Source organism: Halichoerus grypus, chromosome 11 (genome assembly GCF_964656455.1).
Source record: "Halichoerus grypus chromosome 11, mHalGry1.hap1.1, whole genome shotgun sequence".
Lineage (NCBI taxonomy): Eukaryota > Metazoa > Chordata > Mammalia > Carnivora > Phocidae > Halichoerus > Halichoerus grypus.
In genome coordinates this window covers 36,780,295-36,800,035 of record NC_135722.1, presented here as the reverse complement: position 1 = coordinate 36,800,035, position 19,741 = coordinate 36,780,295, and the positions used below count along the sequence as shown (strand labels likewise).

The 19,741-nt window shown below is 44.6% G+C and overlaps 1 protein-coding gene across 3 annotated transcripts in view; it reads left to right on the top strand.

The window, feature by feature from the left end:
* NELL1 (neural EGFL like 1) overlaps positions 1 to 19,741 on the top strand; it is a 792,671-nt gene that overhangs the window by 54,993 nt on the left and 717,937 nt on the right. For all 3 annotated transcript variants that reach the window (XM_078058301.1, XM_078058300.1, XM_078058302.1), the window contains exon 3: positions 19,047 to 19,197. In XM_078058301.1, the coding sequence (XP_077914427.1) occupies positions 19,047 to 19,197 (151 nt within the window). The remainder of the gene's footprint in view (positions 1 to 19,046; positions 19,198 to 19,741) is intronic.

The following is a 19,741-nucleotide window of genomic DNA, read 5'->3' as shown; positions in this document are numbered from 1 at the left end:
TGTGTGATTGGAGAGCCCCAGAAACATTTGGGAGCACACCGGAGTTGGCTCAAATGCAGATTAGTCTCATGTCCCAGACCATGAGTCCCTAGACTTTATCTGGAAAAGTCGATCTGGAGAATGTTGTGCTTTGCCCTGGAGGCCTGGGTGGGAGAAGAAGGCGAATGGAGTGTGGAAGGTCGTGCCCAGCCTGTGGAGGAGAGGGGGAGTGACCCATTAGGGCCCATGGTGACAAAAGTCAGCTGCCCGCTCTATCAAGGCAAGACCTTGAGATTTGCCCTTTGAGATCTTTTGAGTTAAAAATCAAGATTTGTCATTAATACTGATATATGCTTGGGAATCTTTTATTTTTCTTCCTTTTTACCACTAAACCTGAAGTTTGAGGACTAATCCCATTTGATGGTGTCTGTTAAAGGTTTACATGCTGCTGTCATATTCCCTGGCCTCGTTTGGCCTCTTTCAGATACCGGGTCTGAAGGAAGGGAGGCTCAGCCCAGCATCTCCAAACGGTCAGCTTCTCAGTGCTCCAAACACTGTGATTGCGTATTGTCTTATGGAAATAAAAATTAACTCTTTTTCATGAGTGTTCAAGCTGCCGCCTTATTTATCTGCCAAATATTCAGTCTTGCCGTGCTGTACAAACTGCAGGCAAGTCTGGCATATAAGTTGGGAGTGTGGGCCGTGTGGTGAGTGGTAGAAGAAGAATTTTAGTTTTCCTCTGCACCTCACCACCTTTAGGTCGCCCGATGTCATGAAGTGTCAGCAGGTGGTGAGGCGCAGTTCATTGCATCATAAGATAGTGTGACGAAACTCACCCCCTTGGAGATCCCGGTCTCAACCGAGTAGCCATTCACCCAAGCTTCGACTGGTTCCAATGGGTGGGAGTGGGCACTGGTGAAGATTGCCTGGTGTTTGGAGCACCTGGGTGAGTTAAAAACAGTGTAGACCTATGATTTCCCAAACTTTGTTCTCACTGTGCATTTTGCCCAGTACACACAAGAAAACATCATATGCTTAAGCTTTTGCGTTCTGGTTTGCCTGATGGTCCCGGGTTCATTTTCTGGAGGAGTGTTAGAAGTGTTTTGCAGCCTTAGCTTAATCTTGGCTTTGTCAAGCTCCACAGACAAACCCACGACTTTGGGAGATTGGCACATTGCTCCATATTGGAGGTCTAAATCTCCGTCCTTCAAGTTCTAGGCAAGCAGTGACTTTAAAATGTCTTTTTGCACTTACATATTTTGAAACAAACTCTGGAAAAAAAAAATTGTGTTTGGAGAGGAACTTGGAAGCCGGCTGGTTTTATATGTGTGGTAGAACAAGATGCTCAGAGATTTGCTTTAAAAAATGAAACCTTGAAACTTGAAGTCTGACATCCCTGGGGCCATATGATAAATCCTGATGGTTTTACAGAGCCACACGTTCCTTTCCTTTCCTTTTCACATTTATTTCTTTGAAAGACATGCCGGAGCTTGAACTTTGAAGGGACCTGGCAGCCTCAGCTGGGGAGAGGGAACTTCTCCAAGGAGAACCTTGTGGGTGCTTTAAATTTCTTGCCAGGTGGGTGCAGTGACGTGAATGATTTTCAAGATATAAAGTCACATACTTGGTGCGCTAGTTTGTGGTTCTGATTGTGTCTCTTTGAGTCAGTTGTTTGATGTGTTGTTTCAAGCCAGTTTCATGGTGAGCAGAGCACCCTTTGGTTTTTTTATTTGTTCGCTAATTGTTTAGAAATGTCCTCATTAAAAGACAAAGTAAACACGGTTTCAGGTGTTGTGCTGAAGGCAGGAAGTGTGGGGTGGTGGGAGGGGGACGGGGGAGATGGAAGAAACGCATGTGGTCCTTCTTTGAGATAAAAGCCTGTCCCAGAAACAAAGGCTGTGGGAATACAAAAGCTCTTTGTACACGGAGCACGTCTGCTGTTACCGATGAACCCTCTCCAATGGCTGCTATCAAACTTGTCATATTTTATTCATGAGTTGTGGTGTGCCTGGATGAAATAAGAAAAGCAAAGCTCCAAATCATAATTAGGGCATAAAAAAGATAAAATAGTTATTATTGTGACATTTTTGAAGAATTCTTAAATCTCTCCAATAATTCATTTGGAAAAGTTGCACGGAACGACTGGGTGTGTGGCACGTATTTATGCTGGTTGGGGCTCCCGGGCTCGATTACACCCGGCCCCACACTGACAGACTCTATGCATAGAGTGAAGAAGAGCATAATTAAGGAGAGGGCTACATCAGTAGTTACACATAAATAGAAACGCTGACAGGCATCTTTGCATTTATCATGCTCACATTATTACTCTGTGGTTGATCAAAATATTGTGCTGTTGCTTTTTCATTTTTATCATTTTTTAAAATAGAATATGGGGTCTGGATTCTTTGGTACCCCTGGTAGGATTTGGGGGAATAGGAGCCAGAAAAGCCCATTTCAAAGTGTACCTATATACCCTGTAGATGTGGGACAGCAACAAAGAGTTTAAGAAAGAAGCTGTTGGTTTACATCATGAGTTTAAAAAAGAGAGATGAAACACTTTTTAAAAAAGATGTATCAACCTCACTGGGGGGAAAAAAAAAGGCCAACTGTTGTTTCATAGGCTTCCTCTCCTCACTCACTCACTGATTTATCCAGAGACACCTATCAACCCACGCCATCCTTATGCTCATGGCCTCCCATCTCCAGTCCAAAGTATTTATGGATTCAGTGCAAGATATTTATTCACTTGGGATTTACTTTCATCATACTGGATTCTGTCCACCTGTTCACACTGCTAGATCGTCAGCTACTTGAGGAAGCTGGTGGGCGGAAGCTCTCCCAGTGTGGCCTCTGCACGTGTGTGACTCACGTGGTGGCATCCGACCTCCGGCACTCAGGGAAGAAAGTGGCAGCAGCAAACATTTTAAACTGTTCATGTAGATGATTGCATGTATTTGTCACGTTGCTTCTGTGATATAAGTATCATGACTATAGTACCATTTAATGAGAGAGAAACAGAATTTCAGAGGGATTAAATGGCCTGTCACTTAGATACTAAGTGTCAGGACTGATGGTGCATTCCAAGTCTTCAGATCTCAAATTCTACGACAACACAGGGCAGTGTTTTCCAATCTTTTCCAGATCTTGGCACACAAGGCAAATGGTTATATTTGTACATTACACTGGGGAAAAGAGAGGGGCTGTTTTGTGTTGTTTTGTTTAGTTTTGCCAAAAATGCGCTGTCTGGCCACACCAAGGGCTGAGAGGATCCCAGGCTTAGTCAAGTCCTGTTATCAGGGCCCCAGCATCTGCTGAGAAGCACCTGGGTGGGCCAGGAAGGGCCCGGAGAGCTGGGGATGGAGGAGCTTCGGTATATATAGAGTGTGGGGAATTAGCACTCGCTGGAGATGTGCTGGGAAGGGGCCGCAATCCCAGAAGCTTGGAGGGTCAGCCTGGTAACAGCTGAGCAGGGGAATGCAGCCACCTGGTGACATGGTGCGGTGCCCTGCATTTCCTCCGCGTCAGCATTCACTGCATTGTTGCCTGTGGGAACGGGAGTGGGAGCCCTATGTTGCCAGGTCACCTAATTTTTTACTGGAGATCTGGACTTTTATATGAACTCTCCCAATTTTTATACTGTATTCCTAACACACACACTTATTCACATTTTCATAATGACATAATAAACAATCAATAGTGTCTTACAGTTCTAATTGACAGCTTTTTGTTTCCCTTTCTAGGGGGTGTAAAATAATGGTGTATCTTCTAAACTGTGGCACCTTGGACTTGATGAAGTATGCCGTGTTGGGTGGGAGAGTGATGTGTAATAGGGGGGCTAAACCAACATGATGATGCTCCATCTGGCCTGAGGCTGGTCTGCTTGCCACTTTTGATGTGGAGCCGGGATACCAAGCAGGACCCAGTTCTCAGCCATGGTTGCTTGTCACAATCAGTTGTAAGACCTTAACAAATAAATCCTGATGCAGGGTCCACCTCAGACTATTTTCCTGACTTTCTGGGGTGGGGAGTGGGGCAGCTGAAAGGAGAGCCTTGTGAGCTGTAGGCATCATTGGAAAAGAGAGACACAGCAGCCTTGGTATTTAAGCAGTTTGCTTTTAGCTGTGTATTTCATGTATAAGCTAGCCACAGCATCCTTTTTGATACTTCATTTAAAAACAGTAGATCTCACCGGAGCGCCTGGGTGGCTCAGGCGGTTAAGTGTCCAACTCTTGATTTCAGCTCAGGTCATGATCTGGGGGTTGTGGGATTGAGCTCCACGTCGGGCCCTGGGCTCAGCGCAGAGTCTGCTTGAGATTCTCTCTCTATCCCTCTCCCCTGCTCTCACTCAAATTAAAAAGAAAAAATCTTAAAAGAGATTTAAACAGCAGATCTCACCGTAATTGGAAAGCTGTCCAGCCCAGTAGTACAGGGCAAGGTCTGGAAAGCAAGTTCCTGGACTCCTGCTTTGAATTGCTTTGTTTTCAGCATGTGACTTCAGAATCCTTTCCCTCTCAATCTTTGAGTGACCTGCTGGAGAAAAATCATTTCTTTTTTTAAGACTTTATCTTCGAAGGCGCCTTTACAGCTCATTTACATATCGATCCGTTGGCAAGCATTCACGGAGGGTTGGCTCTGCTGCTGTGTGCTGGTCACTGTTCTGGGTCCTGATGGTGCAAGAAGAATTCCACAGACACCTGCCCTTGTGGGCCCTTGGTCTGGGTGTGGGGAGGAGACAGCCAGCACGATATCGTATTCACTCATTCATTCAACAAAGATTTGTACCTCTGTGTGACAGGCACTGTTCTGGGTGTCAAAGATGTAGCAGAGAAAAGGCAAAGTCTGTCTTCATGAAGCACATGGTCAGCAGAAGTGGATGATCACAGTATAAATTAGTAACTTTAGATACTAATATGTACTATGAAGAAAATAAAATAGCAATCTTGTAGAAAGAGCAAGAGAGGACTGAACTTAGGAAGGATTGGGGAAGGCTTTTCTGCAGAGGTGGTATTTGAGCTGATGTCTGAATGAAAATGAGACCCATGCAAAGATAATATTATGAATGATCACACTGTTCATGATGAAGACTTTTCATGTGCTAGGCACTGTTCTAAATTCTTTATATTCATTAGCTTATTTATTCCTTGTAATACTCCTACAAGGCACCTGGGTGTTATGAGCCCCATTTTACAGAAAGGAAAACAGAGGCACAGGGAGGTGAAATCACTTGATCAATATAGGTCCAATAAGTGGCAAAGCTGAGAATTGAATCCAAGCTGTTCTGCTCCAGAGCCCACATTCTTGTAACAATGGTTACAAAGGCACCTTAGGTTCAAACAAGTTTAAGGGGCTCAAGGATGGCCAGTGTGGATGGAGGTACCAGAAGAGGCTAGGGAGCATACCCAGGGCCAAAGCAAAAACTTCGTCTTAATTTCAGCCTCAGTTGTAGGACCAAGTCATGTGGCGTCTTACAGGCCAATGGTAAGGTGTTAGGGTTTTGATTAAATTGTCCTGTGCAGAGTGGTAGTTTTAAGAATGGCCCACCCAAAGATATTCCTGTCCTGATCCCCAGAACCTGTGAATATGTTGCTTTACCTCATAAAAACAACTCTGTGGGTGTAATTAAATTAAGGATCTTTAGGTGGGGACATGATAATCGATTACCCAGGTGGGCCCAGTGTCATCACAAGCGTCCTTATGAGAGAAACAGGAAGGTCAGAGAAAGACGCGGCATGAGCATGGAAGCACAGGGTGATCCTAAGGTGCTGCACTGCTGGCCTGGAGGCTGTAGGAAGGGGACGTGAGCCCAGGAAACTCAGAAAAGGCAAGCTAAATGGATTCTCCCCTAGAGCTTCTGGAGGGAGTTTGGCCCTGTCCACACCTTGGTTTTGGTCCAATGAAACCCATTTCAGACTTCTGACTTTTTTTTTAAAGCACGTTTATTTATTTTTTAAAAAAGATTTTATTTATTTGAGAGAGAGAGCGAGGGGTGAGGGGCAGAGGGAGAAGCAGACTCTCCCCCGAGCAGGGGGCTTGGAGTGGGGCTCGATCCCAGGGTCCTGGGATCATGACCTGAGCCAAAGGCAGACGCTTAACCAACCGAGCCACCCAGGCGCCCCCAGACCTCTGACTTCTGCAACTGTAAGATGCTAAGCTTGTATTGTTTGATGCTACTAAGTTTCTGGTAATTTGCTTTCACGGCAATAGGAAACTAGTACAGGAAGCTCTTGGAGGGTTTAAAGTAAGGGTTGAGGTGACTGATAACTGATTTAAGTCTGAAAAAGGACTCCATGATTTTCTTATATGAGAGAGAGATTCAGGAGGGGGGGTAGGGGCAGAGGGCCCCCTGCCCCGGCGGAAGAGGAGTGGAGGGATGGGAAGGGGGCCTTTGAGGCACCCTGACAACTAACTAGAGAAGAGGCAGCGGAGGACATGAAGAAGCCTCAAGATGGCCCCAGTGGTTGTAGGAAAACCAGAATGCCTCAGAGGAGGGAGGGGACAACTCTTAGGTTGCGGAGAGGTCAGTGGGGCTGAGGACTGAGACCTGACTGTTGGGTTTGGCAAGAAGCAGATTGTGAGATGTGGGCAAATAAGTGGGACTGGTCCAGACAGCTAAAAATCCTCGGCTGGGTGGCTCCCTCCAGACTGTGTGTCTTACTCCCCGTGGTACAGAGCCTGCCCCAGGCCACAGAGAATGTGCCCCACAGTATGTATTTGAATTTTGGAGTGGAAAGGGAAATTCCCCTTCAGCTGGGGCTCTAGAGCCTCGTGCGGGGGCGGGAATGGGGTGGGGCCCAGAGAGAGGAGCAGGTTTTGGATTGGTGTGGAGAAGGCGGCTGGAGCTGCAGGTGGGAGAAGTTGGGCTGCAGTGGTCCACGCACCTCCCGTGCCCCGCACTCAGCCCACCTGTGGCCCACGAGGGCTTGCATGGGGAGGAGTGTACCACCATTCGAGGAAGAGGTAGTTCAGGGAGCCAAAAGGAATATCTGCTGGGCAAGTCAGACCATACCCGAATAGAAAAGACTCCTCAGGAGCTTGAAGCACCCTTTGAGATGAATTACCGCGAAGGTCTATTTAAAACACGGAAGGAGTCACTTACTGAAAACTGGCTGCTCAGGTTGGTCACCCTAGGATTATTTACAACAATGATAAAAGACCAATTTTTCCCCAAATCGACCTTTTCATTTCTTCAGAAAAGCTTCAGTAAATGGGAATTGTAATTTTAGCCCTTAGTTGTAGATCTTGTTTGGGAAGGTGGTAGTGGGAAACTGGCCGAGAAGGATCTTTGAGCCAGAGAGCAATTGTGAGTTCAGGAGTAAGCGTTTCCAGTGATTCGCTTCAAGGGTGACATTAATGTTTAATATGGTTGGAATAAAATCTCTAAAGGGGAGGCCAGTTTTCAAAAAAGCACAGCAAGAAGCCACACCCATTTCTTGGAGCTTCTGTGCAAAGCCTGGAGTTGGAGGTGGCCATAAAACTTTTACTGTCCCTGCTCAGCACAGGGTCGAAAGGCCAGTAATTGCATGGTTTCCCCAGGAACCCCAAAGCACAGACAGACAGTCTGGCCAATGCAGATAGAAAAATACCAAGGGAGACCTCCCCAGTAGTGACTCTGGAACTAATTAGTTAACTAGGCATGTAATTAGATTAATGTACGTGATCTAAGAGCTGATGGTGTGCTTTTTAGGATGGTGGAAATAAAGGAGCTGAGGGGGGAAAGAAAAAGGCTTTATATTGAGTTCCAAATTCTTAACCCTGTCAGAAATCTTCAGGGCACTTGCAATAATGGAGCAAAGAACCTCCTCCAGCAGCCCTGGCCAGCAAAATGGCCACCCTGACAGGTGGCCTGATTTAAGCTGTGGGGGGTGTTGCGTAGGTGAGGGTACCTTATTCATCACTTAGTTCCTGCTGGTTTACTTGGGACTACAGCTGCTTTATGATTTCTGCCGTTTTAGAATGTTGTGGAAATTTTTTTTTTTCCCTCCTTCCCATAGCCTAGTGAGATGGGCCCATGTTCCTTTCTTGGCATACATAGTGACCAGGCCTGCCTTAATGTAATAGGCCAATTATTTCTGGAGGGACCCCCTGTAGCTAGCTGCCCTCTTTCTCCTTCAGCTCATTTGGAGAAAACAAAATTGCGTGTTTGCAGCTTGCCAACCTCCTTGCCTTTGCCAGGTGCAGATTTGTACAAGACCAAGCCCCCATCCTTCCCTAGTATTAAGTCACACCCCTCACCTCTGACCCCTGGGGCCCCAATCAAGTAGATTTTACCTCTCTGCCTCCCCTCATTCTCTCTTTCTCATTCTTCCCCTCACTCTGTAATGCTGCCCCGTTGGTCCCCAAGTACCAAGTCTGTGCGGTTTCTGGGGAGAGGTAGTGCCCAGGCCAACAAAGTCCTTTCTCATTGAGCCTCTGACAGTTTGCTACTTAACAGGATGGTGGTCATTTCAGCCTATGCTGAAGTTGGACATTAATGCACTATACCAACTATGTTCCTTACATGTGAGAGGAGAACATTTCATCAGGAGTATTCTCCTGTGGTTTGACATTGAGCTTTGTAGACTGTGTGCTCTTGGAGCTCTTTCTAGTCTGAAGATGGGGAGCCCAGATTCCTGATATAAAAGTTGTGTGAAGATGAACGCATGGTGAATGCATGCTTAGAGCTGTTTGCATATCCCTATGAGGAGAAGCCCACTCTGTTCTGAGGCTGGGCAAAGAAGTAGCCAGTGTAGTTTTCTATCAGGCTGCACACAAGCTTCTCCAGAAGAGGGTTGCTTTTTGCTTCTCTATGCCACTACTCTCTTTTTGCCCACAGAGCTACAGGAGCTTACCTTTCAAACATTAGCTGTTCACCCTAGTAATTGCTCCATCCTCTAATTTAATGAAAACCCATTAAACCGAAACAATAATTAAAATGAGACATCATCTCTGTAGGAGGTTTGCATATTAAAATCACTGTGCATTTCAAGGCAGGCAGATTTTTATTCTTGAAAAACTGCATTTGAAGCAACATGTAAAAATGATTTATAATAAAGAATCATAAATTAGAGAGCTTGGTGGTTAAACATGATGCCCTACTGTTTACTATTGAATTTGAGAAGATACGGAAAGGTCAAGGCCAGTACAGCATTTAAAAAGTCTTTTATGCCCGAGAATTAGGACTGTGCACAAAAGGGAACTAATTAGAATTGGGTCAGCTTACTGCTCCAAACTTCGTAAGCAGGCTAGAGATGGAACTCGATATATGGAGGAGTTTAGGGTCTTGGAGGAAGAATTCTCTTGTCTTCAATTCTCTGTTGTGATTAGGGAAGCCGTGGGGGAAAACAAAACAAAAACAAAAACCCTGCAGAAATGGACTCAGAATGCACATCTTTTCCTCTTGCTGAAGGTGGGGTCTTGGACAAGTCTCTTTTTTAGGAGTCCGAGGCAGCCTCTTCGAACGAGGTTGTTAGTGTCCACTCAGTGGGTTATTAGGACTATGGGCTGTGATCATGAGTGTGAACAGATTAGCACCTGTTCAAGCTCCAACTTCAGTGTGTAGCTCTCCGGGGTGCCTTTGCAAATCTTTTCAGAAAGGTCCAGCCCTGGAAGTCCTTAGGAAGCATATGCTATGTACTGGGCATGTTCCATGTGTTCTCCTACTACTTTTTACTGAACCATGGAGGGTGGGTGGTATTACCACTGTGTCCTAGGAGAGGCAACTCCAGGATGAAGGAGTTAACCAAGCTTTTCCAGAAGCTACGTGGTGGAGCTGGTGTTCTGACACCAGCAGGGCTGAGGGCGGAAGATGGCACGGCGAGGCGGGGTGCATCGCGGTTGCCCAAGACCACGTTTGAGTTCCAGCTACACTACTTAGTAGGAAACTTAACTCTTGGTATTTGTACCTCATAAAATGGGGGTAGCATCCCTACTACTGACCTCACTGGGCTTCTGTGAAGCCTAAATTAGGTTAAGTATGCAGCTTCCCGTCTAGCACATAGCAAAAACTCAAATGTTCTGGGTGTTGGCTGACTGGACATAGACTGGAGTAGCTGGGAGCCCCATAGATGATCAGTTTTTAATTTAAGAGTGAACTGGTTATGAACTGCCTCCAACCATGCCTGGCAAGCCCTGCTCACCTCCCTGTTGCCTTCCTCCTGGGCCGCAGCCATGACAGCTGCAGCAAGAAGTCTCTCGTGGTGTGGTTGCCGGTGTACTTTGGTACTCCAACCCTCCAGGACCCAAGGCCTGCCTGTGCTGTGTTCCACATAAACCAAAAATTGTCATGTGTGGCTTATGTGGCATGTACGGTTTGAAGAACTTAATATGTATTAATTGAATCTTCATGCTATCCCTGTGGAGTAGATGCAATCTTACTCCCATTTTACAGATGAAGAATCTGAGGCACAGAGAGGACCTTGGACAAGTTAACCTGTCTTATAAATGGTAAAGCTGGAATCGGAACCAAACAGTCGGGCTCCAGAGTCTGAGTGCTTAACCACTACCCTACGCTGCCCCTTAATGGGGAGATCAAGTTTCTGAGGAGGAGCCTTGGCCCTGTTCCAGGTGTGATGCCTCCTGAGCGTGCCCACTTAGGGCTCTGAACTAAACCATTCCCCTTCATCTATGTTTGGGTCTTTAATCCTGGACTCTTAGCCCCTCGTGGCTAGAAGAGGTCTTAATTTTCTGTTCAGAGGAGTGCTCAAAGTTTTAAAGGTAGTGGGTGAGCAAATAAGTGGATGAATGGATAGATCCCGGAGAGCAAGGGCAAGGCTTGCCCTCCTGTCTTTTATAAGACCCTGGAGAGCATCCTGTGCTAGGAACAATGTTTTTGCTTACACTTGATGGTTTGTGCATGCAGCTTCATACAGTATGATGGGCATGCCTTTGGGTTTATCAGTCTTGAGAGTGGGGATTAAAATGCTACCCAAAGAGGCTGTTCTCTCTGTTACTGCCAAAATATACCTCCTCTTGAGCTGTCATGGGCAGGGGGCTCCATGCTGCAATGCCCCAGCTGGCTATCCTGGGGGCTGACCGGCCTTCTCTATTGAGGAGGGGCATGGTATTCCATAGGAAGTCAGACCTGGTTAAGGTTGGCTGGAGGGAGCATCTGATGTCCTCATTGATTTAAGAGCCACAATTATGTGATTAAAAGCAAGGTTATTGGTGCTTATTTATTTTTTTTGTAGCTTGCCCTTATCGTTTCTCCTGTTTTTCTAATGTTCTAACATTTTAGCATACATTTTTTTAATGCTAAATCTCCAATTTGGAAAATCGAGATCTGTGAAAGAACTTTTAGGTTAGCTCTGACCTCTTGATGGCTGGTGGGCAGTCCTCTCTCTCTGCCATGTGTCACTAAAACTAAATCTTAATGTATACTTGATATGCTGTACATGTGTGCATCTTTGGCATCATTGCTTAGATATTTCCTATGTTCTAATACTTTTGATATTCTTGCTCTACATAATTTTCCATTGAGTATATACAGTCTGATTAAACTTGTTAGAGAACTTCTCTGGTATACAATGTAGTTTTTTTTTTTTTCTCTAGGTTTATTGAGCTATAATTGTTAACCTAGTTTCAGGTGTACAACATAATGATTTGATGTATGTATATATTGCAAAATGATTAGACAAGAAGTTAACACCCATTGCCATAGTTACAAATTTTTTCTTGTGATGAGAACTTTTAAGATCTTAGCACTTTTCAAATATACAGTATGGTATTATAGTCACCATGCTGTATGTTGCATCCCTACAACTTAAGTATCTGATAAATGGAAGCTTGAACCTTATGCAAGGTTCTTAATCATATTAACATCTTTCCATCAATCTTTTGTTTTCCTGCCCTGTGGTGCAGATAAAGGTGGTGTTCATGCTTTACATCTCTTTATTCTGAGGTGCCCGACTGAGATGGGGGTGGAGGGATGTAGACCAGGGAGGAGATTGGATCACTGGCAGGTTGCAGTGCCAGAGGAGGAGTGATCTTGGTATGCTACTTTCTTAGTGACAAGTGGGCGCCTTGATTGTCCTTACTGGTATTTTTAAAGGTTTATATGAGAACTTTAGCTGCCTTATTATGCCTATTTAATAAGTAAAATTATGGAGGCACTAGAATCTTTTAATGGAGCCACATAGTAATTATGAAAAATGTGTCACAGGGTTCTTTAGGTTGAGTCCCCCAATGGAGGAGTTGGGGATGCTCAGCTAGCTTTATTATTCCTTAGGCAGCTCGTTATTTTAATGTACTTTTTCTCAACAGGTTGGGGTTAGAGTTGAGTGTCTTTGGTAAACCTCCTTTGTTACACTGTGCTCTAGATTTTAGAGTCAAGATAGAGCTTCAAATGTCTGTTCCATTAATCTATGTGCCAGGCACTCTGTAGAGTGTGGGGAATATATTGATAAATAATTCCTCATGGGATTTATAGTCTGGTGGCCATGATGACCATTAATGAAATGATTATACACAATAAAATGATTACACACAAAGCCTTGATGGTTATGATAAATACAATGAACACATAATATAGGGAATCTGAGCTGGCTTGGGGTGGTCAGAGAAAGCTAGCCTGAAGAATTAACAAGTAAGCTGGTACCCAAGGAAGAGCAAATGGAGAGGGAAACATGAGAATGTTAAGTGTGGAAGAAACACGGCCCTGGGAAGAAAAAGGAGGCTTGTGTGGCTCCAGTGCTGGAGTGAGGAGGAGTAGGAACAGGGAAAGAAAGGAGGATGACCGAGTAGGCAAGGGTGCCAGGCAAATGCCATGCAGTATCATGGCGGACTCTGCTGGGGCAAGACGCCATTTTTATCTCCATTTGCTGTGTAAAGCTGTAAAACTTTGCCTCTGGTTCTTCACCTGTGAAATGGGGGAATAATGATATTTAGCTCAGGGATTGTACAAATAGATTGCTCATAAATATTACCTGAGTGACTACAAAGTGTCCAGCACTGGGTGTATGATGATGCTTTGTGCCTTTTCACGTGAACCAAGCATGGAGCTCACACACCTCGGTAATAATAGATGTAGTAGAGTGAGGTGTGTAGTTTGAGAAACCAGCCTGCCAGGTTGGAATCTCCCCATGGCTTCCTAGCCCAATGTCTTTTAGAAAATTCTGTAAGCTTTAGTTTTCTCAGTTTATAAAGGAGGAAAAATAGCAGTGGCTACTGCTAAGGTTACTGTAAGTAGTATGTGTAAAACAGTCCTCTACTTGGCACCGCGATAAACTGTACACATGTTTATGCATGATTCTGGCTTCTGCAGCTAGTGGAGGTTTAATGGGATGTCATTGTGAATTTGCTAGTGAAGGTAGAAATCCCTTACACATGAACCAGGAGTCTCCTAGCATCCCCACTACTTTCTGCTGGTGATTTCCACTTCTTTGAAAGCTGCTTGGATCAATAACCTCAGACCTTCTTAAAGAAGGGCTGCAGGACCTGACGGTGGAACGGTATGCTTCCCCACAGCCGGAATTGCCCCATGGATAGTGGCCTGTTCTGAACTGGTGAACTTCCTCTGGACTCAGCAATGAAAAGCCACCTGCTATTTCAAATTGACAAGTGTTGCTTTACCTTTGGGGCCAATCTTACCACAAGCTTACATGGGACTTAGGCGAGAAGGATGTGCCACATCTCCATCTGGATTCCACCATATGTGACGTTCTCTGTGTAAACATGTTGTAATTACTGAGCTGTCCCCCAGATTCTCCATCAGTCAAGGCTGAGGTGGGCTGCCCGGGTGTGTGTTTTGTCCCATTTCTGGCTGCTGCTGTTCTTGCCTCCTCTACTTGCTAATCGGTGGGGAGTTTCCTCTGATATTAGGTAGAGTAGCTTCTGTCCTGCTGACCTTCTAGTGAGAGAGAAGCTTGCAGAGGAAGAAAAATGCCAAGATGATGGAAAACACATGGGTGTTCACATCTGCACAGCAATCCCGCAACAAGTGCCCCCTGCCTGGTAAATGCTTATTCATCTTTTTTTTGCCTCTGGCTCAAAGCTCTGTCTTCCACTGTGTCCTTCCCAGCCTCCACCGGCCCCCTCCTTCGTTTGTGCATTGCCCTACTCTACCTGTCGTTCCCAGGTGACAGCCTTGCTTCTGCAGCTATCCTCAAAGGCAGGAACTGTATTTCTGCTGGTTTCCCTGGTGCCCAGCAAGCACAGTGCCTGGCACAGAGGAAACACAGGTATGTTGGACAATGAAAATCCTCACCCTGTCATCAGGCAAAAGGGAAATGAAGCTGCTTCTGTAACAGGCAGAGAAGAGTGTGTGAATATCCTCATTTAATTTCTTCAGTCTCCTCCCTTCACCCAATACTTTTTTTTCTTTTTTTTGAAACTGATGCTTAATCATCATGTTAGCATTTTTAGTCTTTAAAAATGACTAGGTAGAGCCATTTTTTCCTAGGAAAGAAAAAGCACTTAACCCTTCCCGCTGATTTAGCACTTCTTAACTAGATCACGTAAAACTTCTAGATGTTTGAAAGGACGACTTTTTTTTTTTTAATGTGAAATGTTCTCTGTCAGTGGTGGTGGTTGTGTGGGCAATTACCTTGATGGAATGGTAGCCTCCAAGTAATGCTCCCAGAGGTCACAAAACCACTTCACCCACCAAATTCAGATGCTTGAATCATGCCGTGTATTAAATAAATCTAAAATGTCCAGGAGAAAGCAGGGGAAAGAAATGGAATAGGATAGGGTCCATGCTAGGGGAAGGATGGGCCACCCTACCAGACTCTTGGGTTTTGCGTTGTTCATGTGTTCAGTCTTTGCCCTGCCAACTTCTTTGCTGATGCGGAGGTTACGTGGACTAGAGCAGAGGTTCTACAAAGGTGGGGTTCAGTGGATGGGAGGTGCCTGGTGCCAGTGTCTTTCCACTCTTGGAGAAGGCAAGTACTCTTGGTCCCAGATGCAGGTACCAGTCTGTTGAGTAGTGATGGGTTTGATTAGCATTTCTCAGGCAGAGTACACGTGGGGCCAGAATGGGAATGGAATGAATGTCAAAGATAGGTATCTGATTTAGGGATGACATAGCTCTCATTTTGAAGGTGCTGTGATTTGTTTATGACTTGGTTCTCCCACCCCATTCTATTCATGGTAACATGTTTATTCAGTCCTTTTTAATTGTGTTCAACACACTTAGGTTTCATTTATTTGATCTATGTTGAACACGTTTTACAGGTTTCTAACTTGCTGTCTATATTTAACACTTCCTATGAGTTTTATTCATCCCACTTGTTTTTCTGGTTCTTTCTAACAGATTGAATATTCTCCAATAATACAGAAAGCACATTATAATGGTTGCATAATACAGTATGATAGTTACTATAGATTCTCATTAATTGGCTTTCATTGGTTACTCATTTAACTCCCGTAAAAAAAAATACGGTTACTGCAAAGTAGGTGACCTATCACTGGTTCCAGTAATTGACAACTTTACATTTATGTTGATTTGGAAAATCAGCAGAGGAGAAGAATTGTAGAATCTAGGTGTCCCATATGTAGAAAACACCTTCAGTCCCGTCCTTTGCTGGGTGGCTAGGAGCAGGGTAAGGTGATGAACAGAAATGAACTGTTGAGTCCTGGAAAGAACTTGAACTCCATGATCTCCAATCATTTCCATTTTCAGATATGGAGTGTGAGGCTTACAGAAGCAAAGGGTCGTATCCAAGGTCACACATCTAGTTCTCTGCAAACCTTGGTAGTCTTCAGTCCCTTGAAACATGGTCCAGTGTTCTTGCCTCTGTGTTGTTAAGTGAAATTACTTTCTGGTGTTCTTTTGGCAGCTGAATTATGGTAAGCATTTACTTGAAAGAGCTTTTCTGAAAAGGAGAATGCACATAAAGTCTCCGTGTATGAAAATAGATGTTTTTTACATTTCACTCTGGTGAGTGCTAATGGGGTCTCTCTATTTCAATGTGCCAGTCATTTACAAAGAGAAACAAAAAGCCAGCAGAGGAAATGCTCAGTTTTGTAGGGGGTTGGGTGAGTAGCAGTGTGGTTGTATTGGATTAGATTGTTAGATGTGGTGTCCTATAAATAGGAGGGACTGAATTGGTCCTGAACATGCTTTTCTTTAAACTTATAACCACTGACACTTGACACCTACCATTTATCTTCTTTTCCAAAAGGTATCCTATTCTTTTCTGACTGTAATATTTGTGGCTCTTTGAATTAACAATACACATGATAAAAATGAAAATAAAATCAGAAGTCTTTATTGGATGCCTGTTTTATGCCAGGCACTGAGAACTTTGGCTATAACAATGACTGAATAAATCTGCCTGTCCTCGTGGAGCTTCTAGTCTAGAGGGGAGAGAAAGAAATACAGTAAAAAATATAACAAACATGAAATAAGAGCATAAGTCATACAAAGAAAGATTACAATAATTAAGTGGTATGGAGAAAATAACCAGGGTGGTGTGTTCAGTATTATTGGGGAGCCTGCTTTGGAGGGAAGGACCAGGAGGTTGCATTTGCAGTTAGAGCTGAAGGAGGCAGGCTTGGGAAGAGTGGGGAAGAGCTCTGTGGGTAAAGGAAGAGTAGTACAAAAACCCTGAGGCAGGATTGGGCTTGGGTGTGAATGAAGAGGATGAAAGTGGGTGGGAGACGTAGGCAAGTCAGTTGGTGTGTGACCTTGCAGGCCATGCTCAAAAGCCTGGATTTTTATCCTGGGAGAACTGGGAAGCCATGGAGGGTTTTTAGCAAGAGAATGTAAAGGATGCTGATTTAGGTGTTAAGATGAGCTCTTGGGCTGCTGTGGAGAATGGAGAAGGCAAGGCAATATGGAAGCGGGGAGACCAGTTAGGCTGTTGGAGGTGCCCCAGTAAGAGATGATGGCAGCTTGGAGAGGAGTTTGAGTGGAGTTGGGGGGGAAGTGACAGATTCCAGACCTGGGAGTCCTCATGATTTGTTCTTGGATTGGATCTGGAGGGTAGAAGAAAAGGAAGATTCAAGGACAAGTTCTGGTCTTTTTGGCTTAAACTGGGTGGTTCCATTTACTAAACTGGGAACTCCAGGAGAAAATAGAGGGCTGGGGTGGGGGGGAGAACAAGAGCTCTGTCCTGGGCATATACAATCTGAAATGCTTATTAAACCTTCATGTGGAGATATTAAGGATATTGAATGTGTCTGTTGGTTAAGGGAGAGATTGGGGTGGTAGATATACACTTGAGTGGCATTGGCCATGGAGCTGGAACAATGTCCAAGAGAACGGAGTGAGAGGTGAGGACACTTATCATTGATGTGCCTGCTGGAGGAAAGAGCTATGAATATCATGGCTGACTGATCATTGTCCCCTTTGCACTGGGCTCCAGCATCAGAACCTCTGATGAGCTGTCTGGGCCAACACTGCCAATCAGTTAATTCCTAATAGATGAATAAAGAAGGAAACAGCAAAAAGGGAAAAAGTAAACATATAAGTTAATCCCAAGAGCTGCGTGTGCCTGTGTTCCTGGCACTAAATTCTAGGTAGAATTTATTAGGACTTGTACCCAGCAGTATAAAAATGTTAACAAACATTTGCTAATCATCTCTAGTTTACAAAATGATTACTTCATACATTTAATAGATCATGAATATTATCATGCAAAGTCATTGGGATTTTGTAGGAGGTGTAGAAGCATTCCCTAAGTGGCTCTTTTCTCCGCCCTTGACAAAGCTAAAAGCCTGCCACTTAACAGTAGAGTAGTGAAGGCCTTTCTTTGGGTAGAAAAGCAAATGTCCTAGGTGGGTTTTATGTGGGTAGGGTCCTCCGCCTGGGTTAGGTGCCTCCAAGATAGAGGACCAACCTTGCTTCCTGTCTTCCATAGCCTAGGCTTCTACAGCTGGAAGATGGTGGTGGTCTTTGCTGTGCTGCAAACTTCAAAGAGCAACTCGTAGAATTACACAAGGATGGAGAGGCCTGAGAAATCGCCTAGTTCACCTACCCTCCCCTATCCCCTGCCCCATTTTGTAGATGAGAAGACCGAGGCCCAAGGTCAAGAACTTGATTTTTTTTTTTTTTTTTTCTTCCTGTTAGAAGCCACTCTTTAGGATGAGGTTCTTCAAGGTCCATGTAGTCTGTGATGTTGCTTGGGCCACAGAGCTTTTGAAGGTCTTGGTTATTTCTCCAGGAGTCTGAAAAACAAAGTAGTTCTACAGAGGATGGACGGGGTCAGGGCACGAGAGGAGGAACCAAACATACCTTTGGTATTCATTTGTCATCCTCTGAATAGTTTCTTTTAATTCTGCTCTGTTGGTAGTCCATTTCTGACTTGAAGAAGTGAGGTGTACAATAACGAGAACACCTAGTTTATCACGATTGGGGGGTGGGGGGAGGGTCGGAGTATGAAATGATGAAGGTCTCATTTTGCAGAACTTGGAGAAAGAGATTCCTGGCCAGGAGCAGAATTAGCTGGACTCATGCGCCTCGAGGCCTATTGAATTGGCCTCCACTTTAATAGGTCATGAGCAGAGTCATCCACTCCAGGTTTACAGAGAAGTTCCAGGCATCCTTATGGATCATGCACGTGCCTTGTATTCTTTAAGCAGAAGTGGAATTGTCTGGCATTATTAACACTAGTAAATCTCTGCTGGGTACAAAGCTAGGACAAGTTTCCCTCTACGCATCGTGAAGAGAAAGAAACTGAGTCCATGGGGAAAAGTGCAACTGGAGCCTGCTGAGTGGCATTTGGGTCCTGCTATAAACACGGGATTCTCTGAATTCAGGATCCATTTATCTGATTGTCTCACTTTTTTACAGCAACTTAATCTGTGTGTAGTTGGCCACATTGCTCAGTGTCCCGTCAAAATTTCCGTCAGAAAGTCACTGGCTGGCCAATTATGAATTTGTCAAAATGACAAGTGGTACAGTGACAGAGGTGGCATTTCCGGGTTTTGTGTTGAATGAATGCTGCTGGATGGAGGGGTGGGAGGTGCCTGAAAAGATAAAGTATTGGCAAGGTGCAGGGGCAGGGTGGAATGAAAAAGGCAACCTGGATTCCTCTGGACATTTCTAACTGTATATCTTTTCTCTTTCTTACTTTCCGTCTCCTTCTGTCTTCTTTTTCCTCCTCCTCGTTCTCTGTCCCCTTCTGTTTCTGCATTTCCTTGACTCCTAGATTCAGAAAGGGAGATCCATGCAGCCCCTCATGTGAGTGAGAAATTAATCCAGCTGTTCCGGAATAAGAGTGACTTCACCTTTTTGGCCACTGTACAGCAAAAGCCATCGACTTCAGGAGTGATCCTCTCCATTCGAGAGCTGGAACACAGGTAAGCTGTACTTTTGAAAGTCTACTTAGAATTAATGGACTACACAAAGTGCCTTGGAATTGAGAGGTTGTATCCCTGAGAGCATGTAGCTAGCTGAAGCCTTGTTGCTGTTGAACACGTTGATGAATGTTCCTTGCATTAAGATCTTACTTTGGGCAAAGTGGCTTTCTTGTTGACTCTCCAAGGACCACTCCTAAGTGTCTTTCTTGCCTATCTTCTGTCTTCTGGCAGGCTTGGCTCCTATGAAACCATATCCTGTCATATTGGCTTGAGGTCCTCAAGCAAAGTTAGACTTAACTTTTACTCTATGCAGGAACTGTGCTGGACACTGGGAATACTAAGGTGAATAATACAAAATTTCTGTTGTAAGGATCTCATAAGGCAGGAGGGAAGATGGACAAAGGTCACAAAGTATTGTAGATGCAATGCTAGAAATGTGTGTTTAAGGAATAAAGGTAATAATAGTCCATTCTGAATGATCGTGGTAAGCTCAGGAAGGCTTCAGAAAGGGTTGTGGTTGTATAAAGGGAAAGTGAGTATTCAT